Here is a 26436-nt window from a genome sequence, read left to right as displayed (position 1 = left end):
TTCTCGGTAAAAATAAATCACACTTGCTTTGGAAACTTAATTAAAATTCTAAGCGCTAAAATTCTCAAATAAAAATCGTAATAACTCGCTCATAAAGGCACACGTAACAAAAATCACATAATCAATCAGTCACGTAAATTCACATAACATCACGTCATAGCAATCGGCAAAACACGGACAACTAAACTTCTCTCAAACCGACTCTTTTTATCAGGGGTTCTCACTCTTTCTTTCTCGACTCTATTTCTAATCACTATTCCTATTTTCTTAATAGGACAGTCAATCTCTCTGATAGCTCGGTATCCGGTAACTCTATATCCGGTATCCGAAAATTAAATAAAATCTCAACTCAACTCAATCAGCATCTCCACTCAACTCATTTCTTCAAATCTCTTCACTCTAACTCAATCATTGGTTTTGGTCAGCTCATATCTCTATTTAAAAGACACTCTGTCTCATCTAGAAATAAAATAAAATAAAAATAATCTAGCATCTCGATATCTCGGTACTCTCAATAGTGTTAATACACTATTTCTAATAAGGAAACGTACGGGGTATTACAGTAAAACTCAATCTAAAAAAGCTTGGTGGGAGGTGTGTAAGATAAAAGCGAGATCTAAAGTTGAAGTACCAACTGAAGCATCTACTGTGGAGGTCAACCAGCCCTTTCAAGATGAATTTATGAGCTCAATACACACAATTATAGATTATGCACCCAACGTAGTTTATCCTAGTGGCGAGTTGATAGATATGGATGATGAAGAGGAAGATACACCGATTAGTGAGAAGAAGAAGATAATGATGATGGTTATAGAGATGATGATGACTATTAGAGTTAGTTTATTTACCTTTTTTTATGAAGATAATTTATTTGTGAGATCAAATTATTTTTATCAACAATTGTTAATAGTAAATTTTCTTTGGTTTTTGAAGATGGTGGGAGGAGTTTCTAGTGCGAGAGGTTTACGTGGGAGAGGAGGAGGTTCTAGTGGTAGGGGTGCTCCATCATCCTCAAACCCTACATCATCCACAGGATCAGATGGAGGGAATGTTGCATCTGTACGAGATATACAGCTGACTCATTCACCTTCATCTTCGGAATCGGTTCCTACTGCGGCATCAGAGGCTCCCACCACTGGACGTACTACACTCATCATACGACATGGGTATAATTTTTATTGTTATACAATCTTATGAATTATTAAATGTTAGTTTTATTACTAACGACTTTGAATGTTAATTGTAGCCAATTACATCCCTTGGGGATGGTTCCAGGCACAGTCACTAAGATTTTCAAGCAAGTTCAAAATCCAGAAGGTTTCAATTGGAAACTCACTCCACCTGCTATCAAGACATCGTACTTTGAGGAATTTAAGGTACGAATATAATTTAATTCAAGTTGTTTAACAAAATACATATACATATTAGTTAGTGTTTATAAATATATTTTGTTTGTTGTTTGAATAGAAACATTTTACATGGGATCCGGCAATAGAGGCAGATGTCTATAAGCTTTGGTTAGAGGTTGCTGCGCGGAGGTATAAGGATTTTATTTTCGACATCAAGAAAAAGAAGAACAAGAGGCCTTCTTTTATTCACGAGGATCACTGGCCTAATTGGCTTAAGTACTGGGACTATGATGAATTCAAAGCCAAATCAGAGATAGCAAAAAAGTGTAGGATGTCTGAGCCTTTAGGTCCTGGAACCGGTCAAGTGAAGCACAAGGGAGGTTCGAGGTCTATTCTTCAGTATGCTGAAGACGTGGTACATTGAAATTATATTCTTATTATTTTTTTTCATTGAAATTCATATTAATAATATCTATATTTGTTACGTTTTTTAAAAGGCTAAAAGGAAAGGTGTGGAGCCGACTGAATGTTTCTACGAGGCTTATGAGATCCTTCATAAGAACAAGGATGGTACTTATACAGACGAGAAGTCTAGACAGATTGGAGTACGTAGTAAAGTATTATAAACATATTTAAGTATTATTTTTATTGCTCTAATTCTTAAATATAACTCGTGATATATATATATATATATATATGTTATTGTAGGAAAAGATGCAGGAATTAGTTGCTTCTCAGAGTCAGCCTGTGGATGATGATTCTGATCCACCAGAGATCGATATGAACAAGGTGTATGTGGAGGCTGTTGGTGGACTCGACAAGAAGAAGAGAATGTTTGGAGTTGGTGGACTTGCAGCCAGCTATAGGAGCAGTGAGCAGTCGAGTGGTACATCTCAGTTCCATGGCCATACTGTCGATCCACAGCGACTTGTGGACATGGAGCAGCAGTTGCAGGATGCCTTAGCGAAGATAGCACGTCAGAAGGAGGAGATGAGGCAGAAAGAAGAGCAGACCGATGCTCGATTTGAGGCTCAACAGCGTATGCTCGACCAGATATTAGCTAGGCTTCTGTACTTTGAATACTTGACTATTTCTATTATATTTCTTAACACTTGAATATTTTGTTATGTTATGACTATATGAATGATATTTTAGAATTTTAATATTTTATTGATTTTGTGTTTTTGGTGATTGGTGTAATGATAATATAGTAGAATAAAAGTGTATAACAGGACGTCGCTAACTAGGTAGAGCAAATTATTTATCTTTTATTTTTTTTTGAAATCAGCGACGGAATTGAAATCCGTTGCTAAATATGGTGCGGACAAATAGCGACGAAATCGTCGTCCGTCGCTAAAGCAAAATAGGCGAACACCGACGGAAATTCGGTCCGTCGCTAAACAGCGACGGGATTTTCCGTCGCTGATTTCTGACGACGTCTTCGTCGTCATTTCTCTCCGACGGCCGTGCCGTCGTTATATCCGTCGGTAAATTAGCGATGGAATTTTATTCCGTCGGTATTCAATTTAGCGACCACTTTTACGGCGACTGGCAGGTTCCGTCGGCCGTCCGTCGATAATCATAAATAGCGACGGAAATTTGTGGTTTAGCGACAGAAAATTCCATCGCTAATCGACCAGTTTCTTGTAGTGTATATATATATATATATAATGGAGGGCTAAAATAAAAACACTTCTTAATATAAACAATTTTCAACCCTTAGATCATCAAGATCTACGATTGATTCGTAACCTTGTTGGATGAATTCGTGGTCCTAGGTTAGAATCCCAAAGGTAGCAAAAATTTAATTTTCACAATTCGTAATCATGTTGGATGAATTCGTAACCTTGTTGGATAAAATTCGTACATTAAAAAATATTTATATTTATATTTTAATAAGTGTTTTCACTGTAGCCCTCCCCCATATATATATATATATATATATAGGGAAAGGCTAAAATAAGAACGCTTCTTAAAATATAAATTAGGAACCATTTTCAGCCCTTAGATCATCAAGATCTACGATTGATTCATCACCTTGTTGGATAAATTCATGGTCCTGAGTTCGAATCCCAAAGGTAGCAAAAAATTATTTTTCGCAATTCATGCCTTTATACAGTTTATTCATGCGTGTTATACATAAAATTCATGCATTTTTGCTGGTTCGTAATTCTTAAAATAAGGGTGGTTTATTGAATAACCGCCCCTTATATATGTATATATATATATATATATATATATATATAGGGTGCGGTTATAGTGAGAACCACAATTATCATGAGAACATAAGAACCAATTAAATTACTGCATCTGCTATACAAATTAATGCATCCGCTATTAAATTTAATGCATCCGAAAAAAATAATTTTTTTGCTCCCTTCAGGATTCGAACCCAGCACCTGCATCCATCCACCAAGATGATGCATCCACCGTAGATCTTGATGATCGAATGGCTTAAAATGGTTCTCCGTTCTTATTTTATTAGTGGTTCTTATTTGAACCTCTCCCTATATATATATATATATATATATATATATATATATATAAAATAAGTATAAAATAGACATACATGTAGTTATCTAAGAAGTTGACTATTCAAACCTATTAACCTAGGGTAAAGCTACTATTGACTCACCATACGAAAACAGTAGTATAAATAGGGATCAACATTTTTTTATTAAATACGATTTTATTAAAAGAAAAAGAAAAAACCCTAAAAAAACCCTTGAGAGCACAGAAAAGCAGACTAAGGGCCGAGCCTCATTAAAACCTTTTCACGGAAAACCCCATGGGAAAAACCGTGAGAAGGAAAAAGAGTACCCGTCTAGAGAAAGAAAAAAGGAAAAAGAGGGAAGGGCGGAAGGGAAAGTTTCTAGAACTCCGGCCTAACCATCGTCCCCAAACAATCCCGGCTCTTCCCTCAAGAAAAGCAGCAAGAAAAAGGCATAAGGCCGGTAAGACGCCGTCGCCTAAATGCCAAAACAAAAAACCAAGCTATCCGGCCGGTTATATGCCGTCGCCGTAAGCTCTCTAAAAAACCACCTCCATTTAATCATGCTACCCGGCCGGTTAAACGCCGTCGCCGAGAGCACGACTAAAATAACGATCCAGCCTAAGAAAGCCTCCCGGCCGGTAATATACCGTCGCCGGGAGCTCTCGTCCGCGCACCGAGCCATCAACCCTCTCCACCTGTGCCGCGTCGCCAAGAGCACAACAAAAAACGATCCAGCCTAAGAAAGCATCCCGGCCGGTTATATGCCGTCGCCGGGAGCTTTCGTCCGCGTTCCGAGCCAGCAAACCTCGCCACCTGTGCCGCATTACAATCGAGAAGATCCGTAGAAACAGCCATGTGAGATACGATCACCATGCATTCGCCCAAAGTCCCAAACCAACTTTTTGAACAGAAAGGTCCTCCAAGCCTACAAAACCGCATCCAACAGCCGAGCCCGATAAATCGTATCAACCGACTGCTTGTTGGTGAAATCCATGCAAACATGAGAATAAAAAAAACCGAGATGACAGTCAAGTGAGAGGCGGCCACCAAGTGTTCGACCAAAGTCCCAAACCAATATTCAGCATAACTGTCCTCCAACTGTTCGACAAAAGCAATATACCCATTCCAACTTTCCGAGTTTCTCCTCCCACTCATCCAGCCGCTTCCATCTAGCCAAAAAACCCAGACATCACCATCCCAGCAAAAACAACTCACCACCAAGCTCGAGCTACCTGCTAGCACGAACATAACTATGTGTAGACATGTCCCGCGACACCGCGAGCTTAATTTCCTCAATCGCGAAAGGCCACCATCCCTCCCGACGATCGTTATTCGCCATTATATCAGCCGGCTGATTGCCTTCCCTGTAGATGTGCGTAACCATCAGCGAAATATCACGAAGGTGGTGAAGAGCTTGCTTCCAGGAGGCGATAAAACGCCACGGGACAGCCATTGTCCTGGACTCCAGAAGACGCACGACATAAGTCGAGTCAGATTCAATCCACAGGTGCAACCAATGCCTATTGTGAGCAATGTTGATGGCCGTGATAATAGCCAACAGCTCCGCTTCAAAAGCAAACCCAACGCCTCCTTTGATATGGAAACAACCACGCACCACCGCCCAGTTATCCCTGAAAACTCCTCCAGCGGCGATAATTCCCGGCGAGCCAAGCGCAGAACCATCGGTATTAACTTTAATCCAGTGATTAACCGGAGGCCACCAGTGCACTTCAGTCATACGAGGAGGAGGCGCCACCTTGTTATTCACACCGAGGTTTCGAGAGACCATATAATCAGTCCAAGAGCTATTAGTATTGCCCAGGTTCATCGACGTGTTGTCAATCTCCTTGATAAAACTTCTCACAAAAGCCAAAATAGATCGACCTTCAAAACTGACATTCTCGAAAATGATCCTATTCCTGCTGTCCCAAATTTTCCACATGAGGGATAGAATCCCAGCTTTCCAGAAAGATCTAAGGCGAGTGCTCAAAGTGACATTCCAAGCCGCAACGAGAAAATCATGAATATCAGTGCACGCCCGAAGATGATCCAACTGAAACCAAGAAAGCAGCTCTTTCCATAAAATTCTAATTTTCGAGCACTCCCACATTAAGTGAGATATCGATTCAGCCCCCAAGAAGCAAATAGAGCAACCATTCGGAGTCGAGAAACCTTGTCGGATTAAAATATCCAACGTTGGAAGACGACCATGTATAACCCTCCAACATAGAATGGACCGTCGAACAGGGATGAACGGCTCCCAAATCCAAGTTCCCCACGTCACTTTGGGAAAACCGTGGCATAAACTAGAGAAAGCAAGCGCAGCCGAGACGTCTCCCTTTATCGAGTTTTTCCAGTAGCGGGAATCAGACTCACTACTCATCGGCACGAGCAGAATGTCCGCAACCACTTCGGGAAAACGGTTAACAAAGGAGGCCGAGAAATGCCACACTCCGTCATAGAAATAATCCCTCACCGAGAAGTTAAGGTACTCATGCATATAATGTGGGATTTTTAGCTTGTCCACCAACTTGTACCCAAGCCAATCATCACGCCAAAAAAAAGTATTATCACCGCCATTGACGCAAGAGTAAGTATTCTCCACCAGTTGATTCACCTCATGTTTGACCCCAACCCAGATCGGCGAATTAGCAACCGAAAGCTTAGCATAACCGAATTTTGTGAGGTAACGGGTTCTAAGAATTTGGTGCGCCCAATCCACTCCTTTAATCATCTTCCAAGCTAATTTCATCAGATAAGATTTATTCATGAGGGTGAACGAACGAATTCCCAAACCCCCTTCCTCTTTAATAGAGCAGGCACGTCCCCAACTAACCACACAAGTTGGCTTTTTATCCACACTTCCAGTCCACACAAAGTTTCTGCACTTTCTATCCAGTGAGTGAAGGAGAGATTTCGGCCACTTGTAAACCATCATCGAGTGCACCAGCGAGCTTTGTATGACCGATTTAACCAGGCAAAGTCTGCCAGCTATAGAAAGCTGAAGCCCTTTCCAACGGGCAAACTTTTGAACAATCCGGTCATAAATCGGCAAAAAGAAAGCCTTGCGTCTCCTCCCAATAAAAATAGGCACCCCAAGGTAGGAAGTGGGCAAACAACCAATGGAGAAATGCAAAGCACGCTGAATTGCACGTCGTCTGTCCGTTGGAACTCTCCTGGCGAAGAAGATATTAGATTTTTCAGAGCTACATATCTGACCCGAGATAGACCCATAATAGTTGATAATCTCTTGTATTTTGCGAGCATTCCGAACAGTAGCCTTGCAAAATAAAATGATATCATCAGCGTAAAATAAGTGAGTAGGGAAATTAGTAGTCCTGCTGAAGCCCATTGGAATCAAATGTGAAGATTCCACACAGCTCTGAAAAATGTTGCTCAACACATCCTCGGCAATTCCAAATAAAATTGGAGAGAGAGGGTCTCCTTGCCTTACGCCCCGCGAGCAGGCAAAATAACCACTAATGTTCCCATTATAGAGAATCGAAATCCTTGCCGAAGTAAAGATGATCTGCACCCACCGAATGAAATCCTCATGATAGCCCGTCGCCCGAAGAACCTGAACGATGAAGCCCCATCTAATCGTGTCGAAAGCTTTTCTGATATCAATTTTACAAGCCATATTAAGACCTCTGTTGGTGCGCTGCATACAATTAAAGCCCTCCGAGCTAAGCATAATGCAGTCGTGGATATTACGCCCACTAATAAAACCGAACTGATTAGGCGAAACATGAGCAGCGGCAACCACGCTAAGTCTAGCAGCCATGATTTTCGAAATAATCTTGAAAAAGAAGTTGGAGAGCACGATGGGACGAAGGTCCGACACCGAGTCAACCGTGTCTTTCTTAGGAATGAGAATCATGGTGTTAGAATTACACCCATTCGGCAAATAGGAATGACGAAAAAACGTCTGAACAGCAATAATCACATCACTCTTAATAATACCCCAACAAGTCTGAAAAAACATACCCGAGAAGCCATCGGGACCAGGAGCACTGTTTGCATCCATGCCGAAAACAGTAGCCATAATTTCTCCCTCATCAGGAATACGGACTAAGAGATTATTCTGCTCCTCCGTCACCGCATGCGTCGAGAAAGCTTCAATCTCCACCGAATCCGCCAACGGACTACCATCATCTATGAAGAGCGTAGCAAAATGATTAACAATGTGTTGCTCTATAGTCCTGGGCTCATAGATGTCTGTCCCATCGATGTTCAAACGTGTGAACGGGCCATTTCTCTTTTTGAATTTAGCGACTCTATGGAAGAAATTAGTGTTCCTGTCTCCATCTTGCAGCCAAGTAATCCGACTCTTTTGTTGGAGTAAGCTATTCTTTTGTGTGAGAGTGCCATTTAACTCCGCTTGGAGTTTTATCTCATCATCGAAAAGTCTCTCCGTGTAGCCAATCTCGGAGATTCTTTTCTGAACATCCATCAGTTGATTTTGCAGTCTGCGAATGGAGGAATCTACATTGCCGAAGACCTCACGATTCCAAACCCGGAAGCGAGCTCGGAGATTCTTCAACTTTAACATGACATTCACAATCGGGCAAGAAGCAGTAGTCTGTGCCGACCAAGAATCCGAAACCATATCCAAAAAGGTGGGATGCAGCACCCACATATTAAGAAATCTGAAGTGTCGACGTTGCAACGGTAACACTTTTCGGCATTGTAAAACCAACGGAGAGTGGTCAGAAGAGAGCCGAGGAAGAGCAGAAGTCACCACAGAATCCCAAATGTCAGCAAACTCTTGCGAGAAAAGCGCTCTATCCAACACCGACTCCATGTGATGAGGAAAAAGCCGTCGGCCCGACCAGGTGAAGCGCAAACCCTCAGTAGGAGATTCAATAAACCGCGTATCATCAATAAAAGTACCAAACTCCAAACAAGAGGTTCTCAGCGGAGCAATGTTACTGCGTCTTTCATGAGCGCCTTTAACCGCATTGAAATCGCCGATAAAAACAGTACAACCATCAGCAAACCTAAGCAGATCATCCCAAAGAATCCGACGTTCGATATGATCATTAGAGCCGTGAATCACCGCCACACGAAAGCTCATGGACTGCCAAGAGCAGTTCACAATAACCGCTTGCGAAGAAGAGAAAGCAACCGAAGAGACGACATCAGGATGAGACAAAATCCAGATGTTGGGGCACCGAGGGTCTCGACGGTTTTGATGAACCGGAATAAGATTTATGGAGTTCCAATAACTGAAACGAACTTTACCAAAATCTTTCTTAGGTTCAATAACACCTAAGATAATAGGAGAGAAGGAACTGCAATGTTCCTTAAGGAGTCGCTTGGTCTCGTCCGTGAAACCACGGACGTTCCATGCGATGATATTCATTGAGAGTGAGTCGTGTTCGCGGAGTGCCCTCCGCATCTTTCCACTTCGTCCGCCCAACTCTCTTTCGAGACGTTATCCATGGCTTGAATGCTCGCTTTGTTACTGGTATCAATCACATAGTTCCGTGGATTCTTTCCAGTTTCCCCAGATTTCCTCAAACGATCTTTGATATTAGCCTCGGTTTGTGACTTACTCTGATTCCTCGCAGCTATTTCCTGTTTTGAGGGGCGGCCTCTACCTCGTTTACCAGTGGCTTGGGTCTCCACCTGAATGGGAGCTTTAGCAATCTCGAGGATCTGCTCAAGTCGTTGCGCTTTCATGGCATTTTCCAAAGCCAGATTGTTATCTTTAGTCTCCGGTGCCGGAGGCGACTCCATCTCCTGTTCTTCGATCAGTTCATCTTCGTCTGAGCACTCCGCGGAAATCGGTTTGTCGTAGACCGAGTTTTCCACCGATTTCAGAGTCAAAGCAAAATCCGGTCCATATATGTCGTTCTCATTAGGGGCCCTTCGTTCAGAAGTTTGCTTATCTCCAGGATCCGTAGTCAAGCTTTCCAGGATTTGAAATCTATTAGGTGAGCTATGATTTGAGAAAACTTCAATATTAAGTGCAGGATTATGTTCACTCTCCTGACGCTTCGAGCCTTCTTGACCCAACGAAACAGGTTCAATCCTCGCAGTTCCCCCTTGTGGCGATCTGTTTTGAATGTCATCCTTTTCCTCAGGCTGTCGTATGATATTTCTTTCCTGCTCAACAGCCGGCATAGGAACAGAAACATGTTGCCATTGCTTTCCTTGCTTAGTCGGTTGTTGGCCTCCAGTGCTCCGCACAGCCTCGTCACCCAAAGTTTTCCCTTTTCGACATTTCTCCGCAGTATGTCCCGTGGTTTTGCATCTGGAGCAAAAAAAGGGTAGAGATTCATAAGAGAATTCCACATGAAAGGAGACATCATCCTCTTCAACAAGCAGAGTGTTAGGAAGAGATTTTGCCATATCTATTTCCACAAGGATCCGAGCAAACTGTCCAAAATCACGCTGAGCTGATGTTCCATCCACCTTTAGAGGGTGTCCGACAAATCTAGCTATGCCCGTGAGGACTTCGACATTCCAATATTCTATTGGCAAATAATGTATTCTCACCCAGACATTTGCCAACGAAGAATGCTCTTTGAATGGATCGAAATTTTTCGTCCATTCTCTGATCCTCAGGTGGCCACCTGAAACTTCCCAAGTGCTTTGGGCTTTAACACGCATTTTGTCTTCCGCCGTATTGAATATCATCGTGTAGTATCCTTTTCCCAACGGAATTAGTTTCCATGAGGCCTGAATATCCCATAGTTCTTGTAGTTCCTTCTTAACCATCATGGCAGTTTTTGGCTTTTCGCCCTTTTTGAGAAGGATTCTTCCAGTTAGAGCATGCGCGAATTGAGCGATCTCTTTTTGAAGCAACTCCTTGGGGATTTTGAAGGAGAATAGATCGCCTTCTTTGGTTGGGCGCAGAGCATGGTAACGATGAGCGGGCAGGTCCTGGCGTTTCGGAGCACGATTGGTCGCCATGTCTGCATAAGATCTTCCATAATTCATGTTTTCGAGAGTTGAGCCGTCCACAATTTCTTTACCGCGAGAAGGGTTTCGCACTCCCTCCTGAGCATGGGTTCCGTTGTTGGAGGTCCCATGAAGCCGATTTGAAGCAGCGTCCTCCATTAAAGTTCCTTTCCTGGTTTCTTCCCTGGCAAGTTTCGAATTCAGAGTGAAGTTATTGGTGAGAGTAGGTAAGTTCAAGCCTCCCACACCCGAGGGGCTAGAGGAGTGGTTGCCGTTGGAGGTCATCGAGCGAGCAGACGGCAGGGATCAACGGCGCCGGCAGAGTTGCGTAGGAGGCAGTAGCGGGAATAGGGTTAGGGTTTCCATCCGCCTCCGCAGATTACTCCAATATCCAACAAAAATCATAAATAGGGATCAACATAGTTAAGTTAAACACATTCAAAAAGAAAAAGAGTAAACGTACTTATTAAGCGTCAAGGTGAACGATCAAATATTATATAGTGAAGTTGAGCTTGTAGCAATTGAAAGGTGGGTTATATTTTCCAAAGTATGTTTGAGTTATTAAGCTCTCATATTATTAGATGAAATGTGGTATGTCCATAAAATGTTTTCACATTCTCCCACTGTTTAATGCTCTTATGTTAACAATTGTGGCTTTTAATGGGTCTAACGCACCTATTAAAAGTTGTGCGCACTATCTTAAGGTAGTGGATTGATCCCCACGAGCCTTATAGACAAAAGGAGGATTTTGGGTTCGCCCTTAATCCGGCTAGATGGTGTAGCTGACGTGGGTTCGTCCCGGGGTCCCATCTAGTTAATGAATGAATGAATGAATGATTACTTCCCAGGGGTCGCCCAGGGACTACGAATGAAAAGAATAAGGGTAACAGTGATGCTACGGTATGGCGCGCGCAAATGAATGAAAATGTTTTGTCATTATAGAAGTTAAATGTTTATTTTTAAAACCTTCTATAATTCACGTATATGCATGGAATATCACATGGAAATGATAATTTCAAAAATGCACGATTCACTGGGTACACTAGTACTCAGCCCACAAATCTTTTCAATCTTTTCAGGTTAGTAAGATGGTGGAGATAGAAGCAGTTGCGACAGGTTGGCTGCAATTTTTGAAATGGCTAATATATTAGAAAGTATGTTATATATTTTTAGTATGTAAAATGCTAGTCAAAGATTATATATATAATATATGATATTATCATTTCTTTGCACACAATTTATTCATTTATTTATTTATCGTTTGATGGAGAGTACATGTAGTCGGCCCCTCTTGGACGCATGACCAAAGCCCTCATGAATATGTTGGTGCTATGACAACATCATGAGTGAGCTGGTCGGTCAACTCCTTTTGGCGAGCTAGACTCGGTTACCCCATCATTATTTCTCTTTTAAAATTGTTATTAAATGTCCGACTGTTTAGCCGTACGTATTTGTGGACTGGTTTTAAACCACCAGCGTGCTAAGCCAAACTTTCTGACTTGAATATAAAAGTTATTATTATTATTATTATTATTATTATTATTATTATTATTATTATTATTATTATTATTATTATTATTATTATTATTCTCCTTTTTTTTCGCTTCTTAAATCCAACCCCTAGTCATGTCCCGGTATTCGTGCCTTCCTTCGGGAATTGGGGCGTGACAGGCAAGCGTCAAGAAGGTGTCGCAGAAGTGGCGGGAGCATAAAACAGTCGGAGAAGTTTTTTGATGAATAAGAACGCCGAAAGTGAAAAATGGGGAAGACGAAGAAATATATATACGTAAGGGCGGCACAGAGAACGAGGGTTTCATCGGTGCAATAAGGGATTGACACGTGGCATTTTCAAACGGAAGTTAAAACCTAAGAGGCGCCTTTTTCTAAAAGGGGGTGAGATGATTAGACAGGCTCGGGGTCCACTAAGCTGACATACATTTAATGCTCTTCAGAAGGAGTAATCCAGCGCTGGGAAACAAAGAGGAGGCATCAAGAAGCTAATTGAGTATCAACAAAAGAATACTCAATTAGACTGGGGGGAAAGTAGTTGATGAGGAGTGAAATATGTGTAAGACAGCATTGGATATTTCAGCCCTGGAACCAAAAAAGTATAGAAAACTCTGGACGATATCCCTTGTGAAAAGCCCGCGGAGTGAAAGCTTCTGAGCTAGAACAAAGGAATTCTACTACAGAAGGAGCCAGAGCTGGCATGGCGAGAAGAGCATAGCATAGATCAGATGTCAGAACTGGAATGAAACAGGGAAGAAATAGCTCGCTTTATCGGACTAGGCCGACGCGTCTACTAAGGAAAATCCAGAGCTGAGGAGTTTCTGTGCTGGACTATGACCGAGGACGTATGAATGACTAACAGCTTTTGTGAGAGAATCTGCCTTGCCGACTCAGAGTTCGTACGGGACGTAAAAAGTCTTATTTGCCCTCCCTGTAACATCTCTATAAATACGGAATTCATTTGTCATTGTAAACACACATTATCAGCAATACAACTCTCTCTTTCCACTATTTTCACTACTTCACCGATCTTTTGCATACTACAGGCGAATTATTTTGTTCTAAATCAACAATTGTAATTAACGAACTCATCATAAGTAAATTAAGTAATCTGTAGTTTTGTACCCACATACCTGTATGTTTTTTTGTTGTGATTGTGGATTGACAATATTTGAGACTAAGATATGTGTTCGTATGGAATTTTTTAAGTTTTAAATCTAAAAATAGAATGTAAAACAAGGAAAATAAAAATTTAAAATTTCGAGGGGTCGGTCGGTCCGACCCGAAGCACGAAACAACTATCAAACACTCAATTCCCTAAAAAATATGACATCTTAAAACATAAAAAATAGAAAAGTGAGTGTTATTATCAGGCCATTTTAGATTTTTTTAAACTTCGGACCATTTTTACTAATAACTTGAAAATTCAAACTATATTTTGTATATTTTACAAATGACTCCAAAGTTTAGGTTATTTTTCCTTATTTTTTAAAGTTCAAACCATTTTTATTAATAATTTCAAAGTTTAGGCTATCTTTTTGTATTTATAAAAAATCGGATTATTTTTACAATGACTTCAAAGTTTGGGTCATAAACTACAATTAACCCATTAAACAATCATGTAATTTTTTTTAAAAGGAAAAAATGACATCTACTTATTTTCTCACCAATAAGCAATAAATAAAAATAAAAAAAGAGTACGATGTTCAACACTAGAGACAAGTAATAGAGAACAAAATTAATTTTGACACTTTAAATCATCATAACTTATTCATTTTATATTTAGTTTTTATAATTTTTACACCGAATTAATTAAAGATATTTTCATAAAATTTAATTTAACATCTATATCGAATAACTTTTTCATAAATCGAAATTAATGATTTTTTGAAATGAATTAAAATAGAAAAAAAGATCAAAGAAGAGAGAAATTTTGTGGGGGTGAGGTGGGTGGTGGAATTTGAATTTAAAAACATTCTTCTTTCATATTAGTATATAGACTAACTATTATTTCATGCAAGAACTAAATCATAGTATGTGAAACATGCAACCTACGAAATTCAAATTAATCATAGTATGTGAAACATGCAACCTACGAAATTCAAATTAATCATAGTATGTGAAACATGCAACCTACGAAATTCAAATTAATTCTAGTGTCTCCAGACTTTTAGGTGCGAATGCTCACAGTTGTAGAAAGAATTTAAGTCAGAAAAATAGGCAAATTCATATTAATGATTTAATTTGACAACGCAATGTCCTTACCTGCTTGGCTTGGCATTTCTCTCCATTCTTCACGGGAGAGTGGGGACCTCGACTCCAATACGACGCAGGTTTAGTTGTTTCACTTGCTTCACGCTTGGTTTCGAATCATTACTTTAGTTATACTCACATTTCGATTTTCATTACTTCAGTTATAGTATGTTATGTTAAATATCAATTCATGTCTCAAATTAAATAAATCACTAATCAAATTCCAAACATTGGAAGTGCAACACGTTGTTTCAGACAAATGTATATATCTGTAGTCCAACGGCTTCTCTTCATAACACCGATATACTAACTTGCTCCATTTTCCACACTCAAGTCGATATATAATACTACCTCCGTCCCATCTCTTATTATATATTCATTTAAGAATAATACGAATTTTAATAAAATAATTGGATGTATTGTGAGTGGAATAAGGATCTCGCATTTTATGTGAGTGTTAAAGTAATTAAAGTGAAGTAAGGATCTCATCTACATTTATTAAAAATAAAAATAAATATTTAAATATTGAACAGACTAAAATAAAAATATGAATATAAAAAGGTGGGATGGAGGGAGTACTAAATTTATCTTCGTCATTTTCCCTATCTTTTGACATATCTATATATTATATAAAAGATCAGTACAACGGTAACTTTTTAGCGCCAAATTTTCTCTCTCCCATTATTCTCTCCCTATTTAACTAACTACCGTCATTCTCTCTCTCTCTCTCTCTCTTTCTTTTTATTTCTTTACGTGTTTTCAATTTTTTTTTCTTTTCTTCATTATTTTTACTTTTATAATTATTATTTTTTCTAATATTTATACATTAATTAAAAAATTCATTATGCGTATCAAATTAAATACTATGACAATAGCTTTAATTTGATTTATAATACATAAAAAAATAAATTTAAAATAAAAAGTATTCAAATTAAATTTTTTAAAATTAATCTATTTCTCTCTCTTATTTTATAAAGGAAGTTAGTTTATCATTATATTTTTTTTGTTATTTGCATAAAATATTATTTGAAATCATGAAAATTATGTACATTTTATTATGCAAGGCTGCAATTATTTTTATTACTCTTTTCTTTCGAGTTTTTATTTTATAATATATAAAAGAGAAGTTCTATCCCTTCATTTTTTCCATCCATTTTTTTCTCTTTTATTTTTATAATTTTAATTTTATTCTAAACATTGTCAAATTTAATTTATAAAAAAATATTCAATGTGCATCTTAAGTTTAAGTTCGTCAGAAGATCTTTAATATGATATAAAAATTATAAAAAATGAATTTAAAATGAATAGGTTATTAATATTTTAAAATATTTTATTTTCTTTTTCTCTGTTAAAATTTTACAATTTTTTATTTATGTTTGTGTAAGAAAATATTTATTTATTATTATTATTATGAGAAATACTCTATAATAATAATGTGTAATATTAATTTTCATTATCAAATAATTTAAAATAATTTAATAATTTTAATTATCATATCACTTTATACATAATTGAAAATTACGTTTTCAAATTCGGAATTGTATTGAGTAATTAGTATTTTATTTTTAAACCATATTTTGCATTTATTATATTTATTTATTTAAATATATCATTTAATTTCGATTTCGCCGTGCATCGCACGGATGGTCGTACTAGTTATGTATAAATAGTAATTTTATTCTCACCGCAACTTGAAAAGAAATATAATATTTATATATATATATAAGCAACTTACTTTATTCTCATTTTCACGATAATATTATTTATGGGGTTCAATCTATAATTATTTCTTTTCGTATTTTCCTCCTTGAAGAAGATAAGAAAAAAAAATAGTCTAATAAAAATTTTCTACTTTTTCTTATCCCTCTTTTATCTCATAATAAATTTACAACAACAAAAAATGTATCCTAAGGATTATTCTTAAATTATAGTATGAAAACTTTGATCCTATACTTATATTGATAATTTTTTAGTTTAGATTTAAAAATAGGGTTAATAGCCGGAAAATACATGAAGTTTCACCGAATTTGTATTTTGCACATGACCTTAAAAAATAGCTCCAAAATACACCACTTTTTGATTTAATTGCAATTTGCACATGCGTTGACCATCCCTTAAATCCTAGATGACGTGTCTCCCGGAATTTGCAGACGTGGACGCACCGGCGATCCTGTAAAACGACGTCGTTTTGTAAAACTTTTTTAAATAAATAAATAAATAAAACAAAAACAAAAAAAATGTTATTCTCTAAATTGCTGAAGGAACACGATCCAGTGCACCAAATCGCTTCTATGCTTCCTGCTAATTTCTAAATCGTTGAAGGAACACAAATCCACCAAAACACTAATTTCTAAAATCGAGCCGAGGCGGTGGATCGGAAGCGGTGGAGGCACTTCATCTGTGTTTGGGGGGTGGCGCCGGCGGCGGCGAAGAGGGAGATGGGGTTGTTGATTGTTGAGTGCCTTGGGGTTGAAGGTGAGAATCACGGCGGTGGGATTAGAGACGGGTTTGTGGGTGATTCTTACGTCGTTGCTGGAAATCTGAGCTACGGCGCGGCGGCGGCAAGAAGCCATTGTTGTCGCCGGAGTGTGGAGAGAAGGGGGCTTTGGGCTGGGCTTGGCGGCAGTTGGCCGTGCGTGCGCACCTGTGAGGGAGACAAGAAGAGCCGCAGAGCGAGGGCAGCGGCTGTAGCTCGCTGCAGTCGCCGGTGGACAGAGGAAGGTGGCAGCGACGGTCGCAACATGTAGATCTAGGGCTTAGGCGTAGTGCCCCCAACTCAATTCCCTCAGATCCCCAGATCTGATGACGAGCCCAACGAGGACGCCGACCTCCGCCATCGGGTCTCCAACCGCCGCGTTCCCCCACCACCATTGTGGTCGCAAGATTCCTCCTGGGCCGGCGAACCGCTGAAGAAGAAGCCGCCGCTGGAGGAGGCGCAAGAAAGGCCATGAGTCATTATTAATTTTATTTATTTTTTTATTTTTTCTCCTTATCAAAACGACGTCGTTTTGCCCACGTGGCTTGCCAGCGTGTAAAAAAAAAGCCACGAGTATGACATGTAATATTAAATATTGTCCACGTCATCGCCGGTCAAACTTAAGAGTGTGATCGAAAATTTCGCCGTGTGCAATTTACAACTAAATTAAAAGGTAATGTATTCTGGGGCTAATTTTAAAGGTCGTGTGCAATATGCAAATCCGGTGATAGTTCGTGTATTGTAACAACCCGCTCTTTTATTATATTTAAATCCAGTAATATGATAATTATTATTTCATCTTTCAGTAAATCAAGCCCAGTAATTATTTATGATTTAAATTCAGCTTATGACACTGGATTATATTCAATTAAGCAGGATTATTATTTTATTACCAAGTCAGTAGTTTCGCGTAAATAAAATCGCAATGAAAATTATTGAGTAAGCCAATAATTATTTCAGATTCATAACTGACTTAGCGAAGTCATGTTATTTATTAATCACAATAGAATTATTTTTCTATTTTTATTATTATTTCTTGAGTCGTGAATTTATTCCGGTTTATGAAGAATTAAATCTACGGATTTAATTTAGAATTTATTCTAGCTAAGAAAGGAAGCAGATATCGAGTAGTTTCATAAACACGCGATATTAACAAAACCCGGTAGTTGGATTTTATTTAAAAAAAAATGCAATACAATATTACAGATATAGAAATTCCAAGACAAGAATTATTGCTTCTGTTTATACTTCACTTTACAAACCCCTATTTTTCTATCTATCTACCAACACTTAAAAAAAAAGGGAATAGTGTATGTGTGTGAAAAAAATCTGCAGCTATCCCTTAAGCATGCTCAGCCATCTATTCTGGACATTTTTTTGACTCCAGCTCCACGCCTATGTAATACTTTTTTTTGACTCCAGCTCCAGCAGCATATTTGCAAAATTTTCACACCCGAACACCTTCATTTGGTTTCAGATTTCAGCAGCTATTAATCTTCATTTCATTCCCATTCCACACTTGTACTGCTCTTCATCCATCTCTGCCAAAGTATTCACAAGTTTCAGTTTAATTCAATTCATCTGCAACCTTCAACCAAAGCAAACATTAAGGTATTCTGTTTCTTTTCAATTTACTTCCTCCTGTTACATGATGCACACCCACAGAAATCATATTCATTAGATTGAAATGCATCATACGAAGGGAGTAGCATAACTAGTTACTTCTATAGAATCAAACACACTATGACTTACACACATAGCCTTATCGTCTCACTTCTTACTTATTAAAAAAAAAAACAACAGCATGTTCACTTCTATGCATAACCAACAGCATGTAACCATACACGATTTAGGCTTAAAAATCATGGCCTTTTACTTAGCACAACAACACCTATAATTCGTAGAATAAGAAGGGAACGAAACTTGAAGAACTTAGCTTTTAGACAACGAGGGACGCGGCCCTGTTCAGTCGGGCCGAGAGACGACGAGTGGGCGGCGACTCGCGGGTGAAGCAGCAGGCGTTCACCGGTTTCCCAAGGACAGCGGCGCGACGAAGCTCGCTGGTCCTCCATTTTCAGCAACGGCGAAGGCAGCGGCTATCTCCAGATTTCGGAGTGACAGGGGCGTTGGGGAGGACGACGCGACGATGGAGCTCTCACCGGCTACGGAACTCGGAAAAAAAAACTGGAAACGGCGGACTCCCCGGCTCGCCATTAACCGAACAGCAGCAACAGAGCCGAGAGGTCAGGGCTCGACCCTTGCCTTCGTCGTGTCGGCACAAACATGTGCGTCAGAGCAGGGAGCGGCGATGGCCTCACTAATTTCAGAGGCGACAACAGCCAGGCTCACCCGAGCTAATCGCATCGGATCGAGACCCCGACTGTTCGCCGGCCTCCCTACAGCAGCGGCGCTCGGTGCTTGACAGCAGGTTTCAGGCGAGAAGCTCGCCTTGGTGCTCCACGATCTGTTAAGTCGAGAGTGAGAGAGATGTTGAGGGCTGAGCTCGTTGCCAGAGCCGAGGAGCAAGACGCCAGAGCAGAGGTCGAGAAGACAGACCGATTTCAGGTTTCCGAGCAACGACCACTAACCGGATTCTCAGAGACGACGGTGGTGAGTCGCTGGATTTACAGAACCCACGGCCACGGCGGGATTTTCTAGAAGGAGATGAACTAGGGCTCGGGCTCTCCACCGATGCTTCGAATCGAGAGAGAGGAGACGAGTGAGCAGATCGGCGTCGGGAAGAACCGAGGTGACGACCGACTGGCTCGCCGGATTGCGGGTGGCGGCGGCGGCGGAAGCCTCGTCTGAAGGCAGATTGAGTTTGGGAGAGATTGAGAGGAGAGGAGGCTGCGGGCGTGAGATTGGGAGAGCTTAGAGAGAGAGACCGAGATGTGAAGGAATGGAGGAATGGGCCTTTTCAATTTATTTTGCTATTGGGCCTGTATTATTAATAAATCCCTTTCATTTTTTTTTTAAGTGGGCTGAAACAATATATATTCTATCCCCTTGGGCTTTATTTAAATCTTTGGGCTGTAGTATAAACTTGTTGGATCCGGGATTAATTATTCAGTTGGGTTGCTATCTATTAATTTAAGCCCTCATTATTAATCCTAATTATATTTAATTAGTGATTAATTTTAAGACTTACTAATTATTAATTAGTAAGTGAATTAGATTATTTTTAAGATGAGTAGATTATTAAATATTAATAATCCGACCTCATAAGACGAGCTTTATTTCCTTAAATAGGATTAGCATCTCATAATTTAATTAAAGGAATATGAGTCATGCATAATCATTTCACGCATCCTCATTTATTGAGATTTTTCGAGAATTAGAATCTTATTTTATTTTCTCGGATTAAAGGTCAAGCACCAGAGTTAGAGCTAAACCGTGAGTCTGCTATTCAGGTGGGCTTTCTACGTATAAACTAAAATTATATATTAGAATTGTTAAGACTTTATGCTTATGAATTTAAATGATATTGTCAATGCCTAAATGCTTTATGTTTTATTATTAATTGCCTATCTGATGTTAATCGAATTCGGATTCTGGATGGGACCGCAAATCCCTTCGGAATTAGTGTACACCCTTGTGATCGTGAGTCATCTAGCGGGTTGGCCGATCATAGTGTCCGTAGAGGGAGGCCTCCCTCTCGGCACGAGTTACTGATATGGTGATTAATGATATAAAAATACCTGCGCGGGTTATTGATGAAAGAAATGATATTATGTTTGGTAAATACGAGTCTTTAAAGGAAAACCCTCATATCTTACTACTGTTGAAAGGCTTGACAATAAAATATTATGCATGTATGTAAATTTCGGCAAGTGTCCACTAAGTACTTTTGTACTTAGCCCTGCATGTATTTTTAAATGTGCAGGTTGAGCGGTGATCGAGGATGTAGTGTGCAAGCGGAGCTTTTGTCAAACTAGGATGATTACCTCAGAGTAGAGTATATGTCTTCATACATATACTCAAATTGTTATTCCGCTGCGAACACTGATTATGTTAAGATATTATGTCGTTTGTCAAACAATATGTATTATTTAATAATGTACTAAAACCATTGAGTACCCCGTTTTGGGATAATATTATGTACGGTCCCCTTGTGGCCTTCGTTGATATCTAGATATTTCGATTGATTTCCTTATACAAGTCGAGTCATCAAGAAACCGAATATGCCCCTTTCTAACTCCCGCTCCTAAATCCCCTCCCTTAGTCGCGGTTTCCCCGAATTTGCTATCCTTAGCAAGTGTGGTCGTGACAGAATGGTATCAGAGCATTTCTTTTGCTCTGAGTACTACTCATTCCTTCTAAGTTGAGTCTAGATTAAGTAAGTAAATACACTTTGAACTAGTTGACAAAAGCTTGGCACTACATCTCGTCACGCTCAACGGAGGTTATGGTAAGTACTTTCAAGTTTTAATTAAGTTAATTTCTTGAAATGTATGAAGCATGAATAAGTATGACTATTGTATGAATCACAAGAACTTAGAACTGTTAAGTTATATATGCTCACTCTCACGACGGAACATAGAAGAGAACTTAGGGAGATGCCTTAACTTTTTCTTCATGTTACGATGACATCGACAATGACGGTCGAAATAGAGAAAGAAGAATCACACGAAGGGTCGCATGATGAAACCACGAGCATGAAGATTGAGCAGCATAACGAACGCCAATAGTACGTTGATGGCATGGGCATAGCTTAAATATTCGAGTGTTTTTCTACGATGAGATCTCGAATTAACTTGGCCTTTTGAACTTATTTTGTTGAAACTTTTAGTGCTCGTTGCTAGATTTAAGAAAATATCATCATCACATAACAAGCCCTAAGTTCGGTAAACAACGACACTAGAACTATATGATAGTCGAGTTGGTAATCTGTGATTAAGTATTAAGAACCTGTATGGCTTGTGTAAATGCTAGATTTAGATGATGAGGTGTTTTTGCACGTTATGGTTATTGAACCGAACTTGTTTTCCGATTTTAGATATTTAGAACCTTATCGCCTTAAGTTACTTGTCGTGTGCTACTTTTGACGATAGAACTTCCTTTGTTAGATGGCGAGGACTGTTTTCACCCGAAGACGACCACTGCCCCCATGGGCTAGTCCAGAGGAGGTCGAGCGGTCCTACCGCACCTATGCTCCATGTCACGGGGATAACCTCGGATAGTTCCTCGCAGGTTTTCACAGACACTGGGTCGAGGCGAGTGCACATGGAGTATCAGGTTATGACGGTATCCAGAGGTTGATCTTACTGTTACCTTCCGAGTTGCAGGGATGGGCTAGGCAGATCTCTGCCCACTACATCTTTCGCCGAGAAGATTACCACGACCTCATGGGAGACTTCCCTAGCTTTATTGCGGAGCTTTAGATCTGTTTCACTTTGTGGGGCCGCGCCCCTCTAGGGCCCTACATCCTGCCGGGAGACTACGTACAGGTGGGGACGCCTTTGCCAGCGGAAGCACCCACTACTGCTCCCGAGCCCTCGATGGCCTTGCCACGAGATTCTCCACCACGTGCCTCAGTTCTAGGGCGCCGTGGTAGGCATGATGACGAGACAGGCCCTTCTCGTCCACGGGCTCGTAGGGATTTCCCATCGCCTCCTGACTCAGTGATCCGAGCTACTACTCCTCCACCACCACTGATACCTACGATAGACGCAAGGTTTGAGGCTGCCATGGCAGATGTCGACAGGGTCATGGCCAACATGAGGGAGTTTCTAGATAGGGGCAAATACCCTATGCAGGAGGATGACGATACAGCGCAGTATGGTACGATAAGGATTACTCGTCCTGAACCCGTGCCAACTCCAGCTCCGATCAAGCCTCGTACCACGGCCAGGATCAGCACCAGAGACGATCCGATCCGTGAGATTGTGGACGATATCTTCCGCTCAGCCCAGATCATGCAGGAGACAGGCGAGGGCCAGGGAGAGACTCCGTTGCCCAGCTGGGAGCCGGGCGAGGATGAGGAGGAGGACCCCGAGGAGGATAAGGAGGAGGACCCCGAGGAGGATCCAGAAGAGGACCCCCTGGCGTCACCGAGGAGCAGTCGTACCGCGACTCAGAGTTCACAGATTTGATAGTTTTTTTTAGCTTGTGGATGTACTCCGGAAACGATGATTCGTTCCAATGACTATGATTTTATTTATGTTGTTTCTAGCTAGCATTAGTACGGAAATGTTGGTCTCTAGGACGTTCCGTGAATAAAAACCCTTTTGTGAATAAGCCGGTACATCATAGGGAGTACTAGATAGACTTTACTTACATTTTGGGTTGACGATGTAAAAGCCCTCGATGAGGCAATATTCCATGATATATATATGACCCTAGCATGGGCTTTCTGCGACGATCTCGTATATGTTTTATGTTTCTCTACGGGTTCTTATTCTTCACGAGTCAGTTAAGAATGTAGTAACTTTGAATAATGTGACTTGTGCATGCAACGGTTCCTGTTATATTTTAGTTTTGGAGTTATGATAAGTTAAATTTGACAAACAGTTCTTTATTAATTACCTTAGAGACTCCTGTATAGAATGCGTTAAAATGGGTGTTTGTATTGTACAGAATGCCACCTAAACGAGGTCGCCCCGCTAGGAGGAACATTAACAACAATGGAAATCGTGATGAAATACCTGAGGGACGACGAAACGACAGGGAACCTACCCCACCCCCTCCACCCCCTGCTAGAAGGACTGAAGAACTGTTTCTTCGATAGAATCCGCCCACATTCACTGGGACAGGCGACCCAGCCGAGGCCGAAGCTTGGATACGCGCCTTGGAGCGTATCTTCACCTTCCTACACTGCACAGAAGAGGAGCGACTCTCGTGTATGTCTTTCCAACTAGCCGGATCGGCTGACTTTTGGTGGGAAGCCCGCCGAAAGACTCTGACTCCCGAACAATGGGCAGCATACACTTGGGAAGACTTTAAGACGGGATTATATGATAAGTATATTCCCAAAAGCTACAGAAAGAAGAAGGAGGCTGAGTTCTATAGCCTGAAACAAGGGAAGAAGACGGTGACAGAGTATGACAGAGAGTTCTGCGATCTATCGCGTTATGCTCCACAACAGGTGGATACTGATGAGAAAATGGCGGAGAAATTTTGTGCTGGTCTGAGGCACGAGATTCGGATGACTCTAGCTAGTCATGGTGGACTCTCATACACTGAGTCTTTGAACAGGGCACTGGACATCGAAGCTGCGATGCCAGTAGAAAGGTTGGCTCCGCCACAGACCTCAGCGCCAGCCAACCCACCTGCATGCCCTCAGAACTTTAAAGGAAAGCGCAACTGGAACGACCATGGAGGAAATGAAAACCAGACTAACAAGAGGCCATGGCAAGGAAATGCGCCGTTGAGACAATATCAGCAACAAGGACAAGGGAAGCAACAGGGTCCTGCCCCGGCTGGAGGCAGCCAAAGACAAAATGAAGTTCCCCTTTGTCCAAAATGCCACAAACCACATCGTGGTGTCTGTAAGGCTGGAACTGACAGTTGCTACACGTGTGGCCAGAAGGGCCACTACTCCTCACAATGCCCCAACAAACAGCAGGGCGCGGCAATCAGGGCCACTTATGCCCAGCCCCTGCAAGCAGTTCAAGGGCAATACCAGCCCCGCCAACAACAGCCATACCAGCAGCAATACCAATACCAGCCCCGCCAACAACAGCCATACCAGCAGCAATACCAACACAAGAACCAACAGCGCCAACAGCAACAGAGGCGGCAACAACCATTGCCGCAGCAGGCGAGAGCCTTTGCTCTCACCCAAAACCAGCCCGAGAAAAACCAGGGAAACCTGGCAGGTATGGGCAAGCTTAAAGGTTTTTCCATAATGATTCTGTTCGATACTGGTGCCTCGCATTCTTTTATATCTGCCCCTTGCGTAGATACCGTAGAAATCGAATCAGAACGAGCTAAGTGTGCCTTAAGAATCACTACACCCTCAGGAGAAAGATCTACCACCACACATGTTTGCTCGAACGTAGAATTTGAAATAGGAGAACTTAAGATGGTAGCGAACAATCTTAATATTCTGCTCATGTGGGACGTAGATATGATCTTAGGAATGGACTGGCTAGCTGAGAATCACGCCACCATCCTTTGTAGTGAACGAAAAATTTCTCTTCGACCACCTGGAAAGGAACCGACGGAATTTTACGGCATCGGTATGAAGAAAAGAGTACCAGTGATATCCGCATTACAAGCCAGAAAAGAGATGATGAAGGAAGGAAGCACAGCTTATCTCGTCTACCTAAACGGGGAAGCTAGTGAAGACAAGAGGGTGGAAGATGTGGCAATAGTACGAGACTTTCCAGAAGTTTTTCCTGAAATATTGTCGGGACTACCTCCAGACAGACAACTAGATTTCACCATTGATCTAGAACCTGGATCTGCCCCAGTATCAAAGGCACCGTACAGGATGGCCCCAAAGGAACTACAAGAATTAAAGGTGCAACTACAGGAACTCTTGGACTTGGGTTTCATCAGACCCAGTGTCTCGCCTTGGGGAGCGCCTGTACTCTTTGTCAAGAAGAAAGATGGAACCATGAGAATGTGCATTGATTATCGAGAGTTGAACAAACTGACGCTTAAAAACAAATACCCTCTTCCAAGGATAGATGATTTGTTCGATCAACTCAAAGGAGCCAGTGTATTCTCAAAAATAGATTTAAGGTCTGGTTATCATCAACTGAAGATCAGACCAGAGGATATATCTAAGACCGCTTTCCGCACAAGATATGGTCACTATGAATTCATTGTCATGCCATTTGGTCTAACCAATGCACCGGCAGTATTCATGGACCTCATGAATCGAGTTTTCCATCCATACTTAGACAAATTTGTCTTAGTGTTTATAGATGATATCCTCATCTATTCTAAGAATGACCAAGAGCATGAAAATCATTTAAGAATCATCCTGGAGACATTAAAGACGGAGAAGTTGTTCGCCAAATTCAGCAAGTGCGAATTTTGGTTGAAAGAAGTAATGTTTCTAGGGCACATCGTATCAGCAGATGGAATCAAGGTGGACCCCGCCAAGGTGCAAGCCGTGCGCGAGTGGAAATCCCCAACCACACCTAATGAAATCCGGAGTTTCTTAGGTTTGGCAGGATACTACCGGAGATTCATCGAAGGATTCTCTAAAATAGCGAGACCAATGACGCAATTACTTCGCAAAGGAATCAAGTATAAGTGGAACGAAGAGTGTGAAGCCAGCTTCCAAGAGCTGAAGAAGAAATTGACAACTGCACCAGTGCTAGCAGTTCCAGCAGCCGATAAAGAATACGTGATCTTCACGGACGCGTCCAAAAATGGGCTAGGTTGTGTGTTGATGCAAGAAGGAAAGGTCATTGCCTACGCCTCGCGACAACTAAGGCCACATGAATTGAACTACCCCACTCATGATCTGGAACTGGCAGCAATTGTGCATG

General features: G+C 40.8%; 1 protein-coding gene across 1 annotated transcript; it reads left to right on the top strand.

Annotated features, from left to right (window-relative positions):
• Nucleotides 1–750: 750 nt before the first annotated feature.
• Nucleotides 751–2519, top strand: LOC131009188 (uncharacterized). The gene is made up of 6 exons (XM_057936476.1): nt 751–834; nt 934–1166; nt 1247–1376; nt 1468–1764; nt 1847–1954; nt 2058–2519. Exons 1-6 carry the CDS (start codon nt 751–753, stop codon nt 2463–2465), a joined length of 1260 nt encoding a protein of 419 aa, XP_057792459.1. The 3' UTR covers nt 2466–2519.
• Nucleotides 2520–26436: the final 23917 nt, after the last annotated feature.

Source organism: Salvia miltiorrhiza, chromosome 1, assembly GCF_028751815.1.
Source record: "Salvia miltiorrhiza cultivar Shanhuang (shh) chromosome 1, IMPLAD_Smil_shh, whole genome shotgun sequence".
Classification (NCBI taxonomy): domain Eukaryota; kingdom Viridiplantae; phylum Streptophyta; class Magnoliopsida; order Lamiales; family Lamiaceae; genus Salvia; species Salvia miltiorrhiza.
This window is presented reverse-complemented; position numbering and strand designations above follow the sequence as displayed.